This window comes from Hydra vulgaris, chromosome 11 (assembly GCF_038396675.1).
Source record: "Hydra vulgaris chromosome 11, alternate assembly HydraT2T_AEP".
In the NCBI taxonomy this organism is placed as follows: domain Eukaryota; kingdom Metazoa; phylum Cnidaria; class Hydrozoa; order Anthoathecata; family Hydridae; genus Hydra; species Hydra vulgaris.
Genome location: NC_088930.1, coordinates 49,512,789 through 49,534,607, shown reverse-complemented (window position 1 = coordinate 49,534,607; position 21,819 = coordinate 49,512,789). Strand labels below are relative to the sequence as shown.

The 21,819-nt window shown below is 27.4% G+C and overlaps 1 protein-coding gene across 2 annotated transcripts in view; it reads left to right on the top strand.

Moving 5' to 3' along the window:
• The window catches only part of LOC105847882 (SH3 domain-binding protein 5 homolog), a 46,947-nt gene that overhangs the window by 5,752 nt on the left and 19,376 nt on the right, over positions 1-21,819 (top strand). The window contains exons 1-4 of one of the 2 annotated variants that reach the window (XM_065809088.1): positions 4,274-4,345; positions 8,674-8,736; positions 8,881-9,009; positions 10,512-10,673. In XM_065809088.1, coding sequence (XP_065665160.1) covers positions 4,289-4,345; positions 8,674-8,736; positions 8,881-9,009; positions 10,512-10,673 — 411 coding nt within the window. In that variant the 5' untranslated portion in view covers positions 4,274-4,288. Of the gene's footprint in view, positions 1-4,273; positions 4,346-8,673; positions 8,737-8,880; positions 9,010-10,511; positions 10,674-21,819 lie in introns of those variants that run through there. The other variant, XM_065809087.1, reaches the window with a different exon arrangement.

Sequence of the window (21,819 nt, the reverse complement as noted above, 5' to 3'; positions counted from 1 at the left end):
ATAAATATGTATTGTAAATATATATGTATATATATATATATATATATATATACCTATTCTAGATAAAAAAAAATATTGCATAAAAAATATTTGGCGTTCAAAATGTAAAAAAAAAAAAGGTCCTCAAATTTTAACATGGGCACCCAAATATGGTTGGCGCTATCTAGAACGATAGAATAGCCCCTGATATATATATATATATATATATATATATATATATATATATATATATATATATATATATATATATATATATATATATATATATATATATATATATATATATATATATATTGATATTTAAGGCTATTTTGTATTATAATAATAAAACAAAACTCATAGTCGTAAAAGAGTGCTCAATATTAAAAAGATACTTCAAATAGAGCGATATACATATATATTAACGAAGATATTGGTATTCAATGGTATTCAATATATAATTATTCAATATATAAGTATTGGTATTCAATATATAAGGTATTCAATGGCTGATGATTGCCGTATAGGCATGAAACTTAAAGTATTATAGAAAAAGTTGTTTTTTCTTTGTTAATATATCTATATATATATATACATATATATATATATATATATATATATATATATATATATATATATATATATATATATATATATATATATATATATATATATAATATATATATATATATATATATATATCAGGGGCTATTCTATCGTTCTAGATAGCGCCAACCATATCTATAGTTTGTTGTCTTTGGGAAGAGCGGAAGGAAAAAAGTGATTCTTACGCCAACACATACGTCACTTTTAATTACTTTTGACTTTCGTCCAACATTTGCGTGTTGGACGAAAGTAAAAACCATTAATTTAATTACAAATAAATCGTTTTTTAAAATAACCACAAAAACGCAAATTTAATTGACCAGAATGTTTTGAAAACATTCTGAATGTTTTTAACAATATAAACAATGTTTTTATTTTTATTTTTTTTATAAAATGTTTTTATTTTTAATTTTTTTAATAAAATGTTTTTATCTTTATTTTTTTTTTACTGTAAATCATGCGCGGAGTGTTGCTACATCGACTATCTTATAGCCTGACTCGCAAGGGAGTGCTGCTACATCGACTATCTTATAGCCTGACTCGCAAGGGAGTGCTACTACATCGACTGACAAATAGCCTGACCCGCAAGGGAGTGCTGCTACATCTACTATCTTTTAGCCTGACCCGCAAGGGAGTGTTGCTACATCGACTGAGGGTTTGGTTGGGGCCGGCAGTCTATCAATTAATAAAAAAAAACAATTCCGGTCTTGCATTTTAATTTTTACTTTTTGTCAACAAAATATGGAAAAAACTTTCGGACAACATTTACGGGTTGTGTATATATATATATATATATATATATATATATATATATATATATATATATATATATATATATATATATATATATATATATATATATATATATATATATATATATATATATATATATATATATATATATATATACATGAAGACCTTGTTGTTGTTGACATGAAAAAAGTTTGTCAATCCTTAACTACAAATTGTTTGCAGATGTTTTTAATAAATATTCAGTAAAAAACTCTATAAAAATCTATATCTCTAAAAATATCTCTGATAACAAAAATATTAAGACATTTTTTCGAGATATTTTAAAAAAATGTGCCTATATATGAATAATTTATTTTTATTGTACTAAAAATTACTTCTTTATTAATTATTACTTTTTGCTTTTCTTTTAAAGTTAAAGGTATATAGATACCTTTTACTTTAAGATAAAGATATATACTTTAACATATAAGAGTTCTATATATATATATATATATATATATATATATATATATATATATATATATATATATATATATATATATATATATATATATATATATATATATATATATATATATATATATATATAAATAAATATGTATATATATATTTATAAATAAATATATATATATATTTATAAATATATATATATATATATATATATATATATATATATATATATATATATATATATATATATATATATATATAATATACCTGCCTCTATTTGTAAAGATTTTTAAACATCTGAAACTTTAGATGTTAAGACAAAAAATATCTTAGTCTTAAGCCAATAATATAATTATTTAGATACGTAGCTATGAAAATAACTGTTTTGAGAATATTATAGGTCTGCTACACATTGATCAGTCAAAAATCTTTCATAAGCAAGTATCTTTTCAGAAGTTGATGGGATATTAACTACGTAACCATTTAACAAAAAAAGTAAAAAATGTTATGTGTGCACTAACAAGACAATTTACAATCCAGTTGCATCTTGCTGTTTTAACAGTTTTTTTAGTTGCATGTTGCTGTTTTGACTGCTAATATTTGACTATTAATAATGCCTAATAATTTTGCCAGTTATGTCCAATGGCATATCATTTCTCATTAAATGGTAGACATGTGTATGTAAATAATAAGTATCCACAGAAGAACCAATTCCATTTATAGCATTCAAAGTTAAAATAATATTGTCTTGAATATTTTAAATGCAGCAGATATCAAAATTTTCTTTCCTTTCTTAAGAAGGCTTAGTTTTATTAGTTGCAATTATTTTTATTTAAATCAACATCTTTTTTCCACCTTTTTTGTCTATAACACTCAATTCATTTTTACCAACAAAAAACCTTGTTCAAATTTTTTTCCAATGCTAATATAAACTTATATCACAGTCGTAAGTCTTATAAAAAATACGTTACACTTCATAGAGCAGCTATGCTTAAAAAAATTATTTGTAAGCATAGCTTTTAGAAATAAAATTAAAATTGTTGTTTTAATTTTATTTCTCTCCTTAAATACTCTCTATTAGAAAATACTTGTATTTATTGTATTTAAAAAATACAGTTGTATATATTCAAGAAATTAACTATGTGAAGCATTAATTAACTATATGATACATTAATTAAATAAGTAATGCAATAATTAATTATGTGATGCATTATCAAGCTAAACATTTTTTCTTTTAGTTTTATCTAAAAAATTAACTGTTTGTTATTTATAAAAGTTTACATCTACCATAATTGTAACTAATTAGGTTTGTAGGTATGCAATTTATATGAATTAGGAAAATACAAAGAATGGATAGAATTTCAACACACTGTACCTAAAAAAATATAGATGTATGTAATTTTTTTGAGCACGCTTATAGTAGAAACACAGTGGAACTTAACTAAAGTATGTTGTACACTAGACTACATTTTGGCAGGCAGTACAATAGATAATCACTCAATACTGCAAGTAAAGAAATTAAAAATAAGTTTTGTTTCAGTTGTTCACCAGCTGCTCTATTGCAAACCAAGGCATTCACAGTGGAAGTATTTAAAATCAACTCACTGTTCAATACATTTCTCTCTCTGTTCTAAATAGTTAAAAACTGCTGAATTCTTTTATCAAGACTAAAAAAGTTATCACATCAAATGCAATTAATCAGCAAATTTTTATTTTAATCAAGATGTAAATTAATGGTTGCATTCAGTAACACCAACATCCACATAGTTAATTCTATAAAAATCACCAATTAAAAACTTGTACAACTATTGACAGCTTTAGTTATTTTCCCAGTCTATTGAACAAAAGGAAAATTTCTTATAGAATTTAAAATCTATTCATAAATTTTTCTCTTGTTTAAGAAAAAAAATTATGAAATGCCCATTTTTCCCTCATTTGGGTTTGGTGACCCTAAAACTTGTTTTAAAAACTTTGATAAAAGTTGTTTTTTGTATTTTTATTTGATACCATACAAACATTTAGCCATACAAAAATTTGAGTTTTTTTTTAACATGCCTCAAAGTAACTCACACTAAAATATACTAAATTGATCTTATTCAATGCTTTTTAATTCACTTTAACACTTATGTTCCCTGATATAATTTGTGAATTAATTATAGTGTTATGTATAGATAAATTTTAAAAACTTTGATAAAAGTTGTTTTTTGTATTTTTATTTGATACCATACAAACATTTAGCCATACAAAAATTTGAGTTTTTTTTTAACATGCCTCAAAGTAACTCACACTAAAATATACTAAATTGATCTTATGTTAAAATGTTTTTCCAATGAAATAATTTTTTTTTTTTCACAAAACTCAAAATGCTTGAAAATATTTCAGCAATTTGTTTTGCTTTATTTGTTTTGTCATATTTTCTACTTGTTTATATTGATTCATTTAGTGTGCAGTTTCTAATAATTGTTCATTGTATTTTGAAAGAGCAGAATAGTGCATCTTTATGAAGAATCTTTGGTGTAAAGCTGTTGCACACTTTTATGCCAATACTAAATTAGAAGTAAACAAGTAAACTTCTTTAATAAAAGTAAACAAGTAAACTTTTTTAATGAATCAATTAAAAATGTCCACATTAAAAAAAAAAAATAAACTACTGTTGACAACTGATTTGTTTTTAAATTTTCTTTTATAGCTATTTATATTGAGTTTTTGTTTAATAATATAATTTATTTTTCACATACTGCTAATATATATATTTAGACAAACTGACCACAACAGTTCGCATCTTTTAACTTATAAAGCGTTTCAATAATTTGCGGCAAAGAGGTAAACTTAAAACCAAGAGAAAAAAAGCAATCCTAAAAAAAGGAAACAAAAATGTAACAAAGTATCAAGTTAAATTAAGTAAACTAAAAAATATAATAATTAAAAAAATTAAAAAAGTATTTTTTTTTTTATAAATTTTTTATACAACTTTTGTATTCTTTTTTTTTAGAGTCATTGTTGAAAAAAATATTATCTTTTAAAACAATTTAACCACAATTGAAAGTTTTGATATGCATTTTTGATGTGCATTGGTAAAAGCAGTAAAGTTTAGCTAAGACTTTTGAAAAACAAATTTAAAAATTGTCTGAGTTTCTAGCGCAAATTATAAAGTATTTCCTTAATATACTGTTGCAAAAAAAATTGTATATCAAAAAAATTTTTTTTGATATACAATTCCTCGACTTCTATCAATTTAGGTAATGGAAAATTTGGTAATGGAAAATATTAAATAATAAAATTTAGGTAATGGAAAATAACAAACACCCTAAAAATAAGAAAGCAAAAAGAGTAAAATATTTAGGTATATTATTTTTTTGACAACAATTTTCTTTTTTTAATATTCAATTTTTTTTAGCTTATTTTATTTAGATTTTCTATTTTGTATATAGTCTTTGGTTCTTTTCTTTGAGTATTGCTGTTTTATTCTCTAGTTTCTTATAGCTTTATTTTGCTGTGAGTTCTTAAAACGCTTGCTATATAGACACATGGTCAAGTTGTTTAAAAAAAAATTACTTAAAGTGTGGACAAACATGGCATGCGACCGCACGCGCTTCCCAGGAAGGCTTGATATATAGGTTGTTCCATTAAGATGGACAAAATTTAATAGTAAATAAAACAGTGTTATAGAGGAAAATTTATTGATTTCTTTTTTGGATAATGTAGTCTGATTCGTGGCAATTATTTGTAAAATATGATATCGGCCAAATGCCCGCCAAGGCTTTTATGACACAAATCCACCCGGTGGTCAAAATTTTCAATGACATTTCTGCATAGATGGTCGTTAATGTCATGAATATGCCTCATCTCATTCTTTAGCTCTTGAATTGTTGTCGGCTTGTTGGCATAGACTTTACTTTTGAGATATCCCCAAAGGAAGAAATCTAAAGGCGTCAAGTCGCACAATCTTGGTGGCCAATTCACTTCACTGTTTTGAGAGATTGTGCGACCAGAGAACTTCTCATTAAGTAAAGCCATTGTTGCATTGGTTGTGTGGCAGGTGGCTCCATCCTGTTGGAACCACAGATCTTCACAGTTCACATCATTCAATGCAAGCCATAAAAAGTTGGTAATCATGGCACGGTATCGCTCGCCTGTCACAGTTACAGAATTCCCGGCATCATTTTCGAAGAAATATGGCTCAATGATTCCGTTAGCAGACATTGCACACCATACCGTGACCTTTTGTGCATGAAGTGACTTTTCAACAATTTTCTTTGGATATTTATCAGCCCAAATGCGACAATTTTGTTTATTAATGAATCTGGAAAGATGAAAATCATCACTTCATCGCTAAAGATGATTTTTTGCAAAAAAGCAGGATCAACTTGCCTTTTCTCTCGTACCCAATTGACGAATGTACGGCGCTTCAAATGGTCATCAGGCTTCAGTTCTTGAGTTAATTGAATTTTGTAAGCGTGCATACACAAATCTTTTGTCAAAATTCGATGTAATGTTGTTGAGAGGTTCAATTCTTGTGCACGATGAAGAATTGAGGTGCCTGGATTCTCGGCCACATTCTCACGTACTGCAGCAATGTTCTCATCTGAACGGCATAATTGAGTACGAGTTGGTGTTTTCACATCTGTCACTGATCCAGTTTCTTTAAATTTTGCCACAATTTTTCCAATTGCACTGATGGTTGGTTGATTATGTTGACCAAAGAAATCGCGAAGTGCTCTAAATGCATTTGTGGTTGAACAACCATTTTTGTAATACTCTTCAACAACTTTAATGCGTTGTTCGTTTGTTAATCTTTCCATTATTTTAATTGCCAAAAGCTGTAGTTTTTGAATCTGGAAGAAGAAGAAAAAAATTATTCATCTTTAAAGTATAATTTGCATTAAACTTTTGTCTATCTTAATGAAACACCCTATATATATATATATATATATATATATATATATACACATACATATAAACCAAGCTTTCTCAGTAAAGTGGTGCGGTTGCATGCCTTATCAGACCATGTGCATAATATTTTGTTTTGACAACTTGACCACAGCACTTTGCATGTTTTAAATTATCAAGTTAAAAAAATGCACAGAAAAAACAAATGTAAACTTACACTAAAATCAAAAGTAAACAAACTATAAACTGAAAAGAGAAATAAAAACTAAAAAAAAAAAAATACAAAAACTAAATTAAACAAATAAAAATCTTAACGAATGAAAAAATGAATAAGAAATAAACCGAAAAAAAGAAAAGCATAAAATTTATGTTTTTATTTTAACTTAAAAGTCTTTTACTATGAAGAATTTAGAAAAAATCAAATTTCAAAGTTATTTAAGCCAAGCTTTATTACTTCGAAACTTGATTATTAAAAAATTTGAAACTTTGATATTTTCTTATGTCCACAAAGCAAACAAAATATAAAAAAATTCCTTTAGTAGGATTAGAATCATTGACCAAGGCTGATATAAATGCACCTCATAAATGACACAGTTAATCAACCTATGCTCTACAACAATGATAATGGAAAAATTATTAGCTTTAAACTATTAATTGGAACGCTTTTAAATTAATTAAGTTTTATTAATTGAGACTTTTTTAAATTTATTCGAAAATATATTAGTTTTATGCTTTTATTTTCTCTGGTTTATCCTTTATTTATTTTATCATTCGTTAAGTTAGTTTCTCTTTTCAATTTATTGTTTGTTTATTTTTAATTTTCTGTTTAAATTAAATTGTTTTTTCAGCGCATTTTTTAAAACATGCAAATGATCAGCTTATGCAAATTCTAACCAAATTGTAAAAAAAAAAAAAATTGCATGGATGATTATATAAGGCATGCGACTGCATGCCTTTCTTGAGAAGGTTTGATATAACCTATATTTTTAACAAGTAGTTTGTCTTATAAAGTTTTACATTTTTTAATGCCTGTTTTGCTATCGAATTTCCTAAAATATTCTTTATTCTATTTCCATTTAATTAATGTTAATCAAGTTTTCACAACTTTTTTTCACAGGTTTTTTTAAAAAAGATATAACATAGTCTAAATGCATACATGATATTAGCACTGTACCCATTGTATACATTAGAGTTATACATTAGTCATATAAATTTTATAAGCAATGCTTTACAATAAGCACCAATGGTAGAATGCTTGCATTTGTACGCAATATCTGCCACCCCCACAAAAGTTTTGAAGCTATTGGGTTGATAGTGGTCTATAATTTAAAATTTTAAAAACTGTTACATAAACTTGATTTATCTCTAAAGAAATTTTCAAATGCAAAAATCAAATACTGAAAGTACATAACTGACACATTTACAAATATAAATTATAATTAAATATGTTTAAATTAAATTATAATTAAATATGTTTAAATTTAAGTTGCTGAAATGTAATTTGTAGTATAAATTAATGACAGTTAGTTGTTCTTGAACAATTTGTTGTTCAACCTGAATACGTTCTTATTAATGCTTTTGTGAATTATCTTTTAATATAAAGATTATATTCATTAGTACTTGAATCCAAAGATAAATTAAGTTTGTAAATTTTACAGAAAGCAAGCAGTTCTGGTAATTTTATAAGAGGTTTGAGTATATAAAAATTTTTTTTAGATAATAAATATTTAAAAAAGGTTTAAACAACCTGATAATTATAGAATTTTTATGTTTCATACGTTTTGCTACTGTTAAAACTTATTCTTTTAAAACGAAAAAGTTCACTAATATTTCTAAAGAAAATATCAATTTCATTTTTAATTCATGTTGGATTATATTATTTAAATGTTATGAGTTTAGTTAATTGTCAGTTTAAATGTCATCAATTTAGTTAATTTAAATTTTGTTTAGTTTAAAGTTTTTATCTGGTATATGTAATGGAATTTTAATTTCTAGATTGAACTTGAAAAATTAAACAGCGCTTCAGACTTGATTAATATTTTGGAAAAAGAACTTGATGTATGTTTAAATATTTTGTGTTGATATATGTTTATTTATTTTAAATTACAAAATGTTTTCATTCAGGTAGCAGTTTTTTCTATTGTTTCTAATTTTTTCTTCAAAAAACTGCATATTTGCAATATACTCTGATTAATTTTCCAGGAAGCACGAACTGTTTTCCGTCAAAAGTTAAACGATGCTACTCGTGATCTTCAACAGTTGTCAAAATCATTAGGAAATAGTATTGATAAAGCAAGGCCATACTTTGAGCTGCTAGAGCAGACAAAAAAGGTTTTTTCCTAATTTTTATACACATTTACTATTTTGTTTTATGTATTTTTATTATTGTATAGTTTAAATGATAACATCAACTATTTTGTTAGAAATAAATATAAATTTGTAAAATTTAGCCAATGTATAAAATATGTAATTCTACTATTCAGTTACTTGTATTTGTACTTTGCAGACATAGCTAGAAGGCATTTGCAGTTAAGTTAAGTTGGTAGAAAAAGATATTTGCAGAACATAGATAATAGACAGAAGAGCATATTTCTATAACAAATGAGAAACAAATAAAAGATAAACCTAAAAAATAAAACCTTAGACCTGCATTAAAAAGTCATTAATGTAAGCTGGATCAAGATTTTTTAAAATTGATTTCCAATTCAAAGCATTTTTTACCCAAGGCATCTTTTTCTTTTCTTAAGATTTTTTATACGCATCAATCGAAGAGTGCTCTCAGTTAACCAAGTTTATGCTGCATGAGTTTATATTAGTAATTGCAAACACATTTCAATTAAATACAAATACAAATATTTAAGAAATTTTTTAATCAAGCACAATACAAATACAAATTAGCCTATTTTTACCAAATACAAAAACATGTATGTATTTGACCTGAACCCTGCAACTATGATAAGTATATCAACAGTATCCATAGCTTTGGCAGGTGTTTGTTTAATAAAATACCATACTATAGGTGTACAATAGTGTAATGGAGGTAGATTTATAAGCTTACTTAATAAGAAAGAATTTTTTTAATTTGATACTCATCATACAGGGCTTATTCTAGGAAAAAAATTTGGTTGGCGGTATCCCCTTGTTCTGGCGAACTTTAGCAGAAAATCAGCAAAAAAAAACAATATTTATTGTAAAAAAAAAAAAAAAAAAAAAAAAGGTACTCAAATTTTAATTTGGGCGGTGCCCAATTACAGTTGATGCTGTTGAAAAGGTCTAGAATTACCCCTGTCATATCCCTGGTAGTACTGCATCTAACTTTTTTCTTTCCTGTGTTAGTGTTGAGAGAGGGTTAAGTAGTGTTAGGAGGGGATCACGTAATGTTAAGTGAGGGTTGATTAGTGTTGAGAGACGGTTGAGTAATATTAAGTGAGAGTGGTTAAGTAATTTTAATAAGCAGTTGAATAATCTTGTGTGAGGGTTAAGTAGTGTTGAGAAAGGGTTGAGTAGTGTTAAGTACCAATAGTTTAAAAAATCCCCAAAGGCTATTTTTAGCCTTTTTGCTAGAAATAGCCTTGGGGAGGTTAATGTATGTAAAAAAAAGGTAAAGAGAAAAAATAGGGAATTTAATAATTATGATAAAATCAAATGATAGTTCTTATGATAGAACAGACAAAGAATTTTACCAATCTGAAGTTTAGTCATATAAATTATTTTAAACAATCACTGACCCTTATATCTTTTTTATCAGTCAAATGTTGTTTTGTAAATTGATTAATTTAAAAAAATGATTTCTTCTTGCTCACAAAACTAAAACAGTAAATTTTTTTTTACAGGCACAGCTGCAATGTTCTAGTGCTGTAATAGCATATGAAAGAGCTTGTGACATGCATCAAGGTGCCCGTAAAACAATTTCGATTGCTGAGGATAAATTAATAAACAACCCTGCATTGTTTGAACCAGCTTGGCAGGAAATGCTTAATAATGCTAACCTAAAGGTTTGTATATTGTCCATTTATTTAACCATAAAATCAAAAATTACAAATTTAATTATAATTTACAAAGTTAAGATGGTGTCACTCATATAGTTAAAAACTAGTCAATGGAGTGACACCTTAATAAAATTAACAAATAAAATTAAAAAAAAAAATTAAAACAAGGAAGTAATAAAGAAAGTAAATTACATTAATACAAGTAATAAAAAAAGAAGTAATAGGAACAATAATATTAAAAAAGTTGGAATCAGAACAAAAATATAAAGCAAAGAAAAATGAAAAAAAAAGAGAGAACGAACGGATGAGATAAGATGAGTGAGAAAAAATATTTAAGAGAAAACAAAAATTTTAATCACATAAGTTCAGAAGGATAGAGCGAGAGAAAAAATTTTTCGCAGAAAAATATAAAAAAGCAAAATAAAGGCAAACTTAAATAAAAAAAATATATACACACAATATTAAAGCCTATATTTCGCATGACATAGGTTAGTTAAACAAAAGTAAATATCAAGATAGAAAAAGCAACAACAACTAAATTAACAGAGAAAAATGCAAAAAAATAATTACATTCAACATTTTTTATATACAAAATACATAAATATATAATGACATATAAACAATGTACAAAACTAATTAAAATTGTTCTTTTCCTTTTCTTTCCATAAAATATTGGTGGTAGAAAAAATTTTAGTTCTTTTTTATTATTTTCCATTTTCGAAGACTTTTTTCTTTTAACTTTGTTTTTATTTGTTTCTGATTTTTTTTTCTTGTTTTTTCTTTTTGTTTATTTAAATCCTTTATTCATGTTTATACACTTATTTTTAAAACTTTTAGTACCAAAATGTTTTTTGATTTTTTTTTTCTTCATAAAACTTTTTATCTTTAAACAAACACTTCCTCCATGCGATGTTATTGCGAGCTGGGATAGCTCAGATGGTTAAAGCGCTGCTAAAAAGTTCTGAATAATTATTGGTAATAGCAGCAGGATTGCAGGTTCAAATCCCGGCTCCGCCTACTCAGTGTATGAGTAGTACTTCGGTACAAAGGGAACTCGTCTTGATTAGCTCTGCTATTAGGATGTTTCCTTCTTGGCTAGTAAATAAATAATCTAGTCAAGTAAATGAAAATTATCGTTTTTTTAAATAGTTTTTGTATAGTTTTTTTCTTTAATTAATATCAACATTTTTGAAGAATCAAGCTAATATTTCATGACAAATTGGATAAATCTCAACATGGATCACCTTAAATTTTAATGAAACTTCTTGAGTTATTGCATATCTATAAGATAAGCTCATTATTTTAGAACAAAGGTTTAAAAAAATCTTTGTTTTCTATTCTTTAAGGTTACTTTCATATAACTTTAACTTAAAAAAAAAATTGATCCCATAATGGCAGCTTATAAAAATACTTTTAACAATTGGGTTTGTACAGAAATAGTTATATTTCTTTACCATCAAAATATTTTTTTGCATTGTGCATCAATATTAAAGTTTTTTTGTTGTTGTCTAAACCATCTTCTGTGTGTATTAACATCTAGACTGTGTTTGCCAAAAGCTTCTTGAAGCATTCTACGATATTTAGCATGTAATGTATGTAATGTTGATACAAGAAAATTTAATGTTACATACAAGGAAAGTATGTAACATGAATAAATATGTGTGTTAAAAAACTTGGACAAATTTAAAAAAATAGTAAATAAAGTTATACAAATTAAAATCTAGTTCATTAAAAAAAAAAATTTCCTCAAAGCATCACCAGTTCATTTATTGTTTTTATTTCTGATATATTAAAAGATTTTATTTATTTATTTGCTTATTAATTCTATTGTTTCTTATATTATATTTAACTAGTTGTAAATCAATCAATTTTGATCTTTAATCATTGTTTTAAAAGTATATTTATTTATATGTTAACTGATTATGTAATGGTCGAAACCTGTATTTAAAAGTTAAATGATTTAACATGGTTTGCAATGAACAGGTTTTATGTGTGTAGCATCTAAGAAAATTTTTTAGATTGTGAATAAACACATATAGTAGAACAAGTTTCAAAATCTTTCAATTTTGTCAAAGTCAAATATTTAATATTCAAAAAAACTCTTTTCATATTGAGGGAGTTTTATATGGTCTTTGCTTCAACTTTTACATGGTCACCATGACCATACATGGTCACTTCTAAACCAAGATATTTTCCGATAAAATATGATTTTATTTAAGATTGCCCTTAATATTTTTTTAAAAATATTCATGGCTGGTTTGGGTTAAGCAATTTTTGATAATTTTTGACCTCCTCCCTCTCCCTCACACAACAGCATAACACTTCAGTAACAAGTTCCAATTGAGTCGTCACAAAACCACTCCCCTCTCCTCCTTTAGCTTGATGTAGTTTATGGACAACCCCTTATCTTAATACCATTTTCTTTTTAAAGTTGAAATAAAAAATGTTCTTCTAAAGTTGTATTTAGTTTTTGAAAGTTTTCTTTTCATAGTTGAAAAAAACTAAAAAATGTATATTATTTTTTTTAGTAATAGTAATATATATTTCTGCATAAATAATATTTCACAGAGTATTTATAAATATAAATTTATGTAAACTAACTGTGCAGCCCACCAACAGTAGATGGTGCACTATAATAGCCCGAGCTTAGTCTGTCAAGTAAAACCTTAAATTCATAGACTGATTTTGATTTTTTAACGTTATTCAGAAGATTGTTCCACTCCTTAACAATTCCGTTTATAAAAAAATTATGTCTGAGTTTTTAACAATCTCTCGCACAAAATTTCCTCTAATTTTTCCTGTTTTTTCCACTCTACTATTTCCAAATAATTTTTTAGCTTAAATATTTGGATCAGATCTCCACGATTTCTACTTATTTCCAGTATTGTTAGATTAAGTCTATTCATTTGCTCTTTATACGAAAAGTTTTTCATACAATGTGCAAATTTCGTAGCTCTTTGTTGAACTTGTTCAATTTTAAAGATATCTTAAAGATATGTTATACATGCAGGCATAGCAAATTCTAGATGCGGGCGAATATAAATGGTATATAGCCTTTTCCATATGTGCTCATTTCTTGATTGAAATGTTTGCTTTAAAAGCACAAGTATACTATTTGCTTTTGCTACTATGTAATTTACATGTGCATGGATTTTTAGGTCTTTGGATATAGTAACTCCTAAATCTCTTATTGTTTCGATTTTTTTAACTTTGAAAATACACCCATTAGCATTTGTGATTGAGTATTCATGATTTGGGTTTTTTTTACCTATATACATAACCATGCACTTATCAATATTTAGTTCCATAAACCACATGTTGCATTAAGTTAAAATTTTGTTAATACTATCCTGAAGTTCTAGCGAGTCCTTTAAATGTGTGTTTGGTTTTATAGGTTTTATTAACTTAGTATCATCAGCATAAATTAAACGTCGAGCTTTCTCGGTAAGTGGTTTATGTATAATATTATGTATAATACAAATAGAGTCAGTCCGAGAACAGTTCCCTGTGGTACACCACTTATTACATTCACCCAATCCGACACATTATGACCCATAACTACCCTTTGCCTCCTATTTGTTAGAAAAGCCTCAATCCAATTTAGCAATTTTTTATTTGAACCATACATTGATAACTTAAGCAGTAATCGACTGTGTGGCACTTTATCATAAGCTTTAGAAAAGTCTAAATATATCATATCAACACCATTTTTTCTAGCTATACATTTTGTCGCCAAATCTGTGCGTTTGAGTAGATTGGTTGTACAATATTTTTTTGGGATAAAACCATGTTGTTCCTTGGTGATTAAGTTATTTGTTGTTAGATGATGGTTTATGTGTTGCCTTATAAGATGTTCCATGACTTTACATGGAATCGATGTGGTAGAGACCGGTCTGTAATTGGATGGTACTAGTTTACTACCTTTTTTAAAGATAGGGCTAACATTCCCTTTAGTCCAAGCATTTTAATTATATCCACTATTATAAGAGACCTGAAAAATTAGTTGCAATGGTAAAGAAATGATTTTGCGCACATTTTTAAGACATACGAGCTGATTCCATCTCGACCAACCAATTTGAAAGGATTAAGCTTTGACAAATTTAATTGCACTTCATCAATTGTGAAATTTATGTTTTCTATTGGTTTAATAGCCAATTGAGATTAAAAGAAGGGCAAGCGCTCCGATTTATCTTCTTGTATAAAAACTGATTGGAATTGTTTGTTCAACGTGTTAGCTTTATCTTTACCTGTTGTTGAAATAGTACCATTTTGATTGTATAATGCATTAATTTTGTTAGATTTAATTGCTTGTTTTTTGGTTGTGTATGAATACAGACGCTTAGGATTATTTTTATCGTTTGCCGAGTTTCATTTTATATTTCTGAACACATTTTTTTATTTTATTTTTGACTGAGTTGTGTACTGCCTTATATTCTTTAATTAATGATTTAGATGTCCATCCTAAAGTGTTATTGCGATGCCATAAATTGTTTTTTTTTGTAATAATTTGTTTTACTTCGTAATTAATCCATTTATGTTTTTTGTTTATTTGACTCTTTTTTTTCACAATTTTTATATGTTTGATGCACCATTCTTTGTATTTAGCTAAAAAAAAAACTAAAACACTCTTCAATATTTTTATTATCAAACAAGATTGCCCAATTTGTTTCAGATATATCTTTATTCATACTTATATAGTCTCCATTTTTAAAATCAAGATTTTTACTTGTAAATTGTTTATCATTGTTAGTACTTATCACATAGTTATATTGAAGTATTAGGTGACATTGAAATGCATCACCTAATGGAGAAAGATTGTTTATGTAATCAATTCTGTGCTTGTTTTCGACTAAAATTAAATCAAGTAAGCTAGATGATTCCATATTGGATTTCCGATACATTGGTGTACTTACCATTTGTACTAAAGATTGTTCGTTTATTGTGTCTAAAAAATCGTTCTCCATGCTATTTATCTTTGAAATGATTTGTATTTCAGAGAGCCAGTTCAGATTTGGATAATTAAAATCTCCTGTTATAAGTAAGGCATCACAGTGTCCTCTGAAATAAAGATTTTGCGTATACGATCGATTTATTTATTATTTTTGCAGCTTGTAAGTCGTTATTTGGCAGTCTATAAATAGACCCAACCAACACAAATATAGATCCTATTTTACATTGACACCATACTTGTTCTATTGTTGTATCACATTGTTTTCTTGCTTCTTTGTTGTCAATTTCGTACGCAGATATATCATTTCGGACATATATGCTACTCCGCCGCCATGACATCTCTATTGCATTTGAACAAGTTATAGTTTAATAAGTTAGAGCAAGAAGTTGAATGAAACCATGTTTCAGTTATACATATTAGATGTGATTAGTATTTTTGAATCGAATCAGAAAGTTCCTCTATTTTTGCCTGATTCAATGATGTTGCATTAGTGTACATACAGTTTAGTGTTATTTGAGTCAATTTTGATGAAGTTTGGTTTAAAATGTTTACTTGTGGGAGTTTCTGTGGAGAGAATCTTTATTTTGTTAGAAGTGATTTTTGTTATTTTGGACAGAAAATTGATAGAATTGATCCTGGGATTGCTGTTGGTATGGTTGATGTTGTTGTTGATAATATTGCAAGCAGTTTATTTGTTGGTATTGTTGTTATTGTTGTTGATAAAACTGTGGTCGTCTTTGTTGGGTATTTTTATGTTGTTGATTGCATTCTTGCTGATCAAGTTGTACTTTCCCTCCTACCCAGTTGGAACAACCTGTACGTCGTTGATAATATCTGTTTTTATTAAAGCTTGATGTATTTGATGTATTTGAGAAGATTAAATTGATGGTTGTTTGTGAAACTCTTTAATTGTTGTTGACTGCCTTGTAGATTTTGTAATTTCACATGCTGGAATTGCCTCTTTTCAGCTAACAAATGAATGTTTGTTTGAATCTTCGTTTTGGGTCCTAGTGACATCAACGCAATGGACCCTATCACTGCGGATGACGAAACGAAAGGTATTGTTTAATTTATTATTAATATTTAAAGCTTTATTATACTTGTTCCTTTGCTTAAGGAGATGATTAAACTCTAATTATTCGGCTGGTGTTTGGTCTGGAAGTATAAACATGTCTTTAAATCTAGTATTTAATAGCTTTTTAGCAAGTGATAAAACCTCGTTCCTGCTTTCTCATCTACAAACTCCATTAAGAGTGGAGCGCAGTTAGGTGTTTTCTGGCTGGTTTTTGTATCCGGTCCATTTGATGTAACATTTTTTCTTTTTATTCTTAAATGCCATTTGACATTTACATTTTAATTAATGGCTTGTAAAGTTTCATCTAATTGCTTTTGTCATCTAATTCTACTTCTTTTGATAGTGAACTAGTTGATTCTATCACCCCAAAAAATATGACTTTATTTGCTCGGCTTTTGTTTTCATTTATTTTTACTGCAGTTATCAATGCCGCATTCTCAATAGTACCTGGTTTACTTCTTTTGATAGTGAACTAGTTGATTCTATCTAGATTTGTCTAGAAGCTCTAATGTGATATATACTCCGCTCTTTTCTGGATCAACTGATAGTTTTTTAACCATTTTCTTGTACTTTTCACAATATTAATGTTAAATTGTTTTATATCAACGTGATGACGGTGATTATAAATCAATAATAAAATACATCAATAAAAAAAAAAATGTAATAATAATAATTACAGCTCGTAATAGTATATAGTAACGAACAAAAAGATTTGAAAATATGTTTTAATTTTTGAAGAGTTATATAAGTGTATATAAGAAAAATACTAAAACAACTAGTTTATTTACCAAAATAAACTATTAATAAAATAAAATAAAAAAATACAAAAGACGTGAAGTGAAATATAAATGACGTCAAAAATAAACAAACAGTTCAACACAATCTTTTAAAATACAAAAGACGTGAAGTGAAATGACGTCAAAAATAAACAAACAACACAATCTTTTAAAAAAGTAAATCTACGGCAATTTGCAAATTAAAAAAAAATTCAAAATGTTATGCAAAAAAAAAAAAAAAATGCTAGAAAGCTATAAAAACAAATAGAAAGCAGAGGACTTATTGAACAAAATATAATATTAAACTAAAGAGAAAAATATATATCTATATCACAAAATTATCTGAAAATGAATAACTTTTAAATTTAAATCTTACTCAGCAAAAAAAAACATGTCTCAACACTTTCGAAGCGGAAGCGAATAAGGATATTTTAACTGAGCTTTACTAATATCTTTTAAAATAAAGGTTTGGCTCTAATTTGGGTCCAAGTATGGTTTACCAGTTCTGATTCCATGAAAAGATTTACACAGTTTAAAGTTTTATGGTTTTATATTTTTAAAAATTTTAGTAATTAATTAATCCATTGGTATTGGCATTGGCCACAAATGTCCAATCGATACATCACTGGTTGTTATGGAATAAGTAAAGTTGAGCACACTAATGTTATGGAAGTTACTATTATAGTTAAGGTATTTGGCCAAAGAAGTTCCTTGTACACATTTATGTGCATGTTCTACTAATCCAAAGCACCAATTTTTGGGGGTATAGATCAACTTTCCGAATTAGTTTTTATTATTGTTTCAGATCTATCCACTAGAGCTTCATGATGTAGTTGATGTAGAGTATACTATTCTTATCTTAGATGATGACATAGTCAAGCTAGATAAATGTGAGGTGCAAAGGTGTCCACTTGCCAACCTATCTGACTAGCATTCAATTTATGTGTTATTTAAACACCAATATTAAAGTCTTTCTCATTTTGTGCAGTTGGTATTCAATTGTATCATAAGTAGATCCATGTTTACTTACTATGCAGCCCATAGTTAATCACAAAACGCTTTCAATAAGCTTCTTTAAATGCTTAAAATCTACTTATGTTGGTCTGGTGGATCTAGGTTGACATTGCAATATTCAAAGTTTTCTATGGTGACTTCTAACCTGTTCCCTTATCAGTTGCGCCTCCAATTTAATAAACAAACATCTTATTATGTTGTAAATTTATCTAGTTTGCTTTATTATTATTATTAATTTTATATATATATATATATATATACATGTAAGGAGTACCACTAAATTGACTGTGGGTTTTTAGAATATGTATGTACATATGTTTATATATATATAATATATATATATATATATATATATATATATATATATATATATATATATATATATATATATATATATTTTGAAATATATAAAAAATCGTAGCTAAAATGTTCTAGAAATTTCCGCAATAAAATAACGCAAAACTGGTTAGGAGAGGTGGGACAGCAACTTTTTACTTTGTCTTGCTTCACCCCTGGAAGTTTTTCACAGGAAGACGTGCGATCGTCCAAGCAAATTATATTTTGCCTGGACTTTATATGACCAGGCAAATTATATTTTGCTTTGACGATTTAACTGCGGCTATTTCAAAAAGCATTTTAGAAACAGGCTGAATGAAAAATGTTATGAATTATAAGGGAGAGTGGGACCCGAATTTTTTTTTTCAGGGTAATTGCAATATCTTTTTTATTTGATGTATAAATTGAACCAAACTAGTCTTAACAAATAAAGCAGTAATTAGTGCCCCGAATCTACCCCATAAGATTGACAGAATGTTTTAATAAAGTATATATTTTTTGGTTTAAAAAGAACCCTGCTATTGGGGTAAAATGGGACAAGTGTGCGGGAGAAGCGGGACATTTGGGGGAGATGTGGGACTATATAAAAATGACTCCAAATCTAGTTAAATATTAATTTGAGAAAATTTTGATTTTAAAGTTAAGTTTAGTTTAAATAAAATGCGACAGTGGTGGAGTGTTAAAGCGCTTGGCTTGTAAGCGAGAGGTTCCGAGTTCAACTCTCACCACATCCCTGGAAGTACCACGCTCAACTTAGTTTTTCCGCGCAGGGGGTCTTTTTCGTAAAGGTTTGTGTTTTCGAGTTAAAGGGTTGAGAAAGGGTTGTAACCATAATTAAAAAAATATTAAAAAATGCAAAAAAAAATGCGTAGCCTCCTTGCCTGAAGTGGCCCTCTTAGAGAGGTGAATAATAGAAAGAAAAAAAATCAAATTATCAATGCCTTTTTCAATTAAATTAAGATTGCATTTTAAGAATTAAAATTTCTTTGTTAAAAAAAGAAAAAAGTTATTTTACATTTAAGATGCTAAAGTTCACTTGGAAAATTTCAGCTTTTGTTCTTGATGTTGTTCCAGCAAGTGGTTGAGGCAGGACTGCTTTTATATCATTAATATTCACACTACAAATGCCATTAATTCTAGGTTTGACAAATTTAGAAGTTTCTTTATTCTGGCATTTCAGGAAGCTGACCTCTACATCAAAATTTGTGTCTATTTCTTTCTGCACTATGCTTTGCAAAGAACATAATCACCGACACTCACATTTTGAGTAACGCAAAAAGAAATAGTTTCTAATTCTTCTTCAAACTCTAGTGAGTAACAATTAGCAGAAACATCATTTGTTATTTTGTTGAAATCTACATCAAGGTCCCTGTTCGATTTGCGTAATATGTTTTTCCTCATATTTTTAGATTTTAGAAGGACAATTTTTTTACCTTTTTTTTTTGTTTAATACTTCATTTTATATTTTTAAAATCTTTGGTGTTGATGTGGCTATCATACACTTTCCCTTTTTACGTCCACGTCTTGAAATCTTACGAGAAGGTTCCTGCAAAATATATTATAGTATTATATAATTTAAAATTTAAAGAAAACCTAAACTAAAAATACTTAGTTTAAATTACCTTTGGATAACCTCATACTCAGGAGAAAATACAGTTAAGTTTTCTTTTACTGCTTCATGTTGCACACCCAAACCTGTGATATCTGAAAGAATAGCACTTGTATTAGATTTCTCGCATGAGCCTTCGTTGCATGGTTCTTGAGGCACATCTCTATCTGTAACAACTGCTTCATGTTGCACATCCAAACCTGAGATATCTGAAGGAGTAGCAGTTGTAATCGATTTCTCACATGAGCCTTCACTGGATGGTTTTTGAGGCACATCTCTATCTGTTACAACTGATGGTTCAAATATCATCCCCATATACATGTCTATCATAAGGCCAAATTCCTGTCACGCGAAATCCTGACATAACATTTGTTGGTGTGGAAGATTTTTTGCATGCTTGTCGAATGAGACTGGCCATCTCATAAATTGTAATGGCTTGTCCTGCTAAGCATCCAGCTATTGGCAGCTGCATTAAAATATGTTTTCATTGGCATTTCAAAAGCTAGAGCTCTTACTCGATTTGGTGTAAGGCCATATAACATATCAGAACATGACTTTAGATAAGTGCTCAGTATTTGTTCTTGTGCAACAGAAAAAATCATAGAGTGTTGATAAATTTTATTTCAAATCAACTGTATAAAAACTAAAACTAAAATTAAATATCCCAATTAAACGTCTCAATATTTTTATTTTGAAAACTATAAAAAATCATAGCTAAAATGTTCTAGAAATTTCCGCAATAAAATAATGCAAAACTGTTAAGGAGAGGTGGGACAGCAACTTTTTTCTTTGTCCCACTTTACCCCTATGTAGGGAAGACAAAATAAGACTAAAGTTGCTGCCACACAGTTAAACCTAAAATATAAATTTAATTATTAAATGTTAGATGATAAGTGCATTTGCCTATAAAATAGAAAAAAAGGTGCAACAACAGTCGAAAATAAATACATACATGAGTTACTAGACTGTCAGCAAAAGTACTTTTTGGAGGTACTTTCAAAAAAAGGAGTTTTCACCACGTGCAAGGAGGGGAAATGATATCTAATAAAAAGAGCACATGAAATCTATACATTTACATTAAATAACAGTAATTAGGCGCTGCTGCGAAATAAAATTATAGGGGTGTCCCACTTCTCCCCACTCTCCCCTATCTTAGGTGAAATAAATTTTGTAAAATCTTTTAACAAATGTTTTTATATTAGCGAAACGCTTTTAAATAAAGTAACAATTTACTGTTTTTTTTTAAATTATAATTGACAGTTGTATATTTTTTTAAATTTATAATATATAAATTGTTCAAGTGTGCATTTTTTATTATAAACGTTATTAAAAAACAAAAAGTTGTTTTGTTTTTATAAACGATGGCGTTTTATGACAACGGAAGTCTTTTT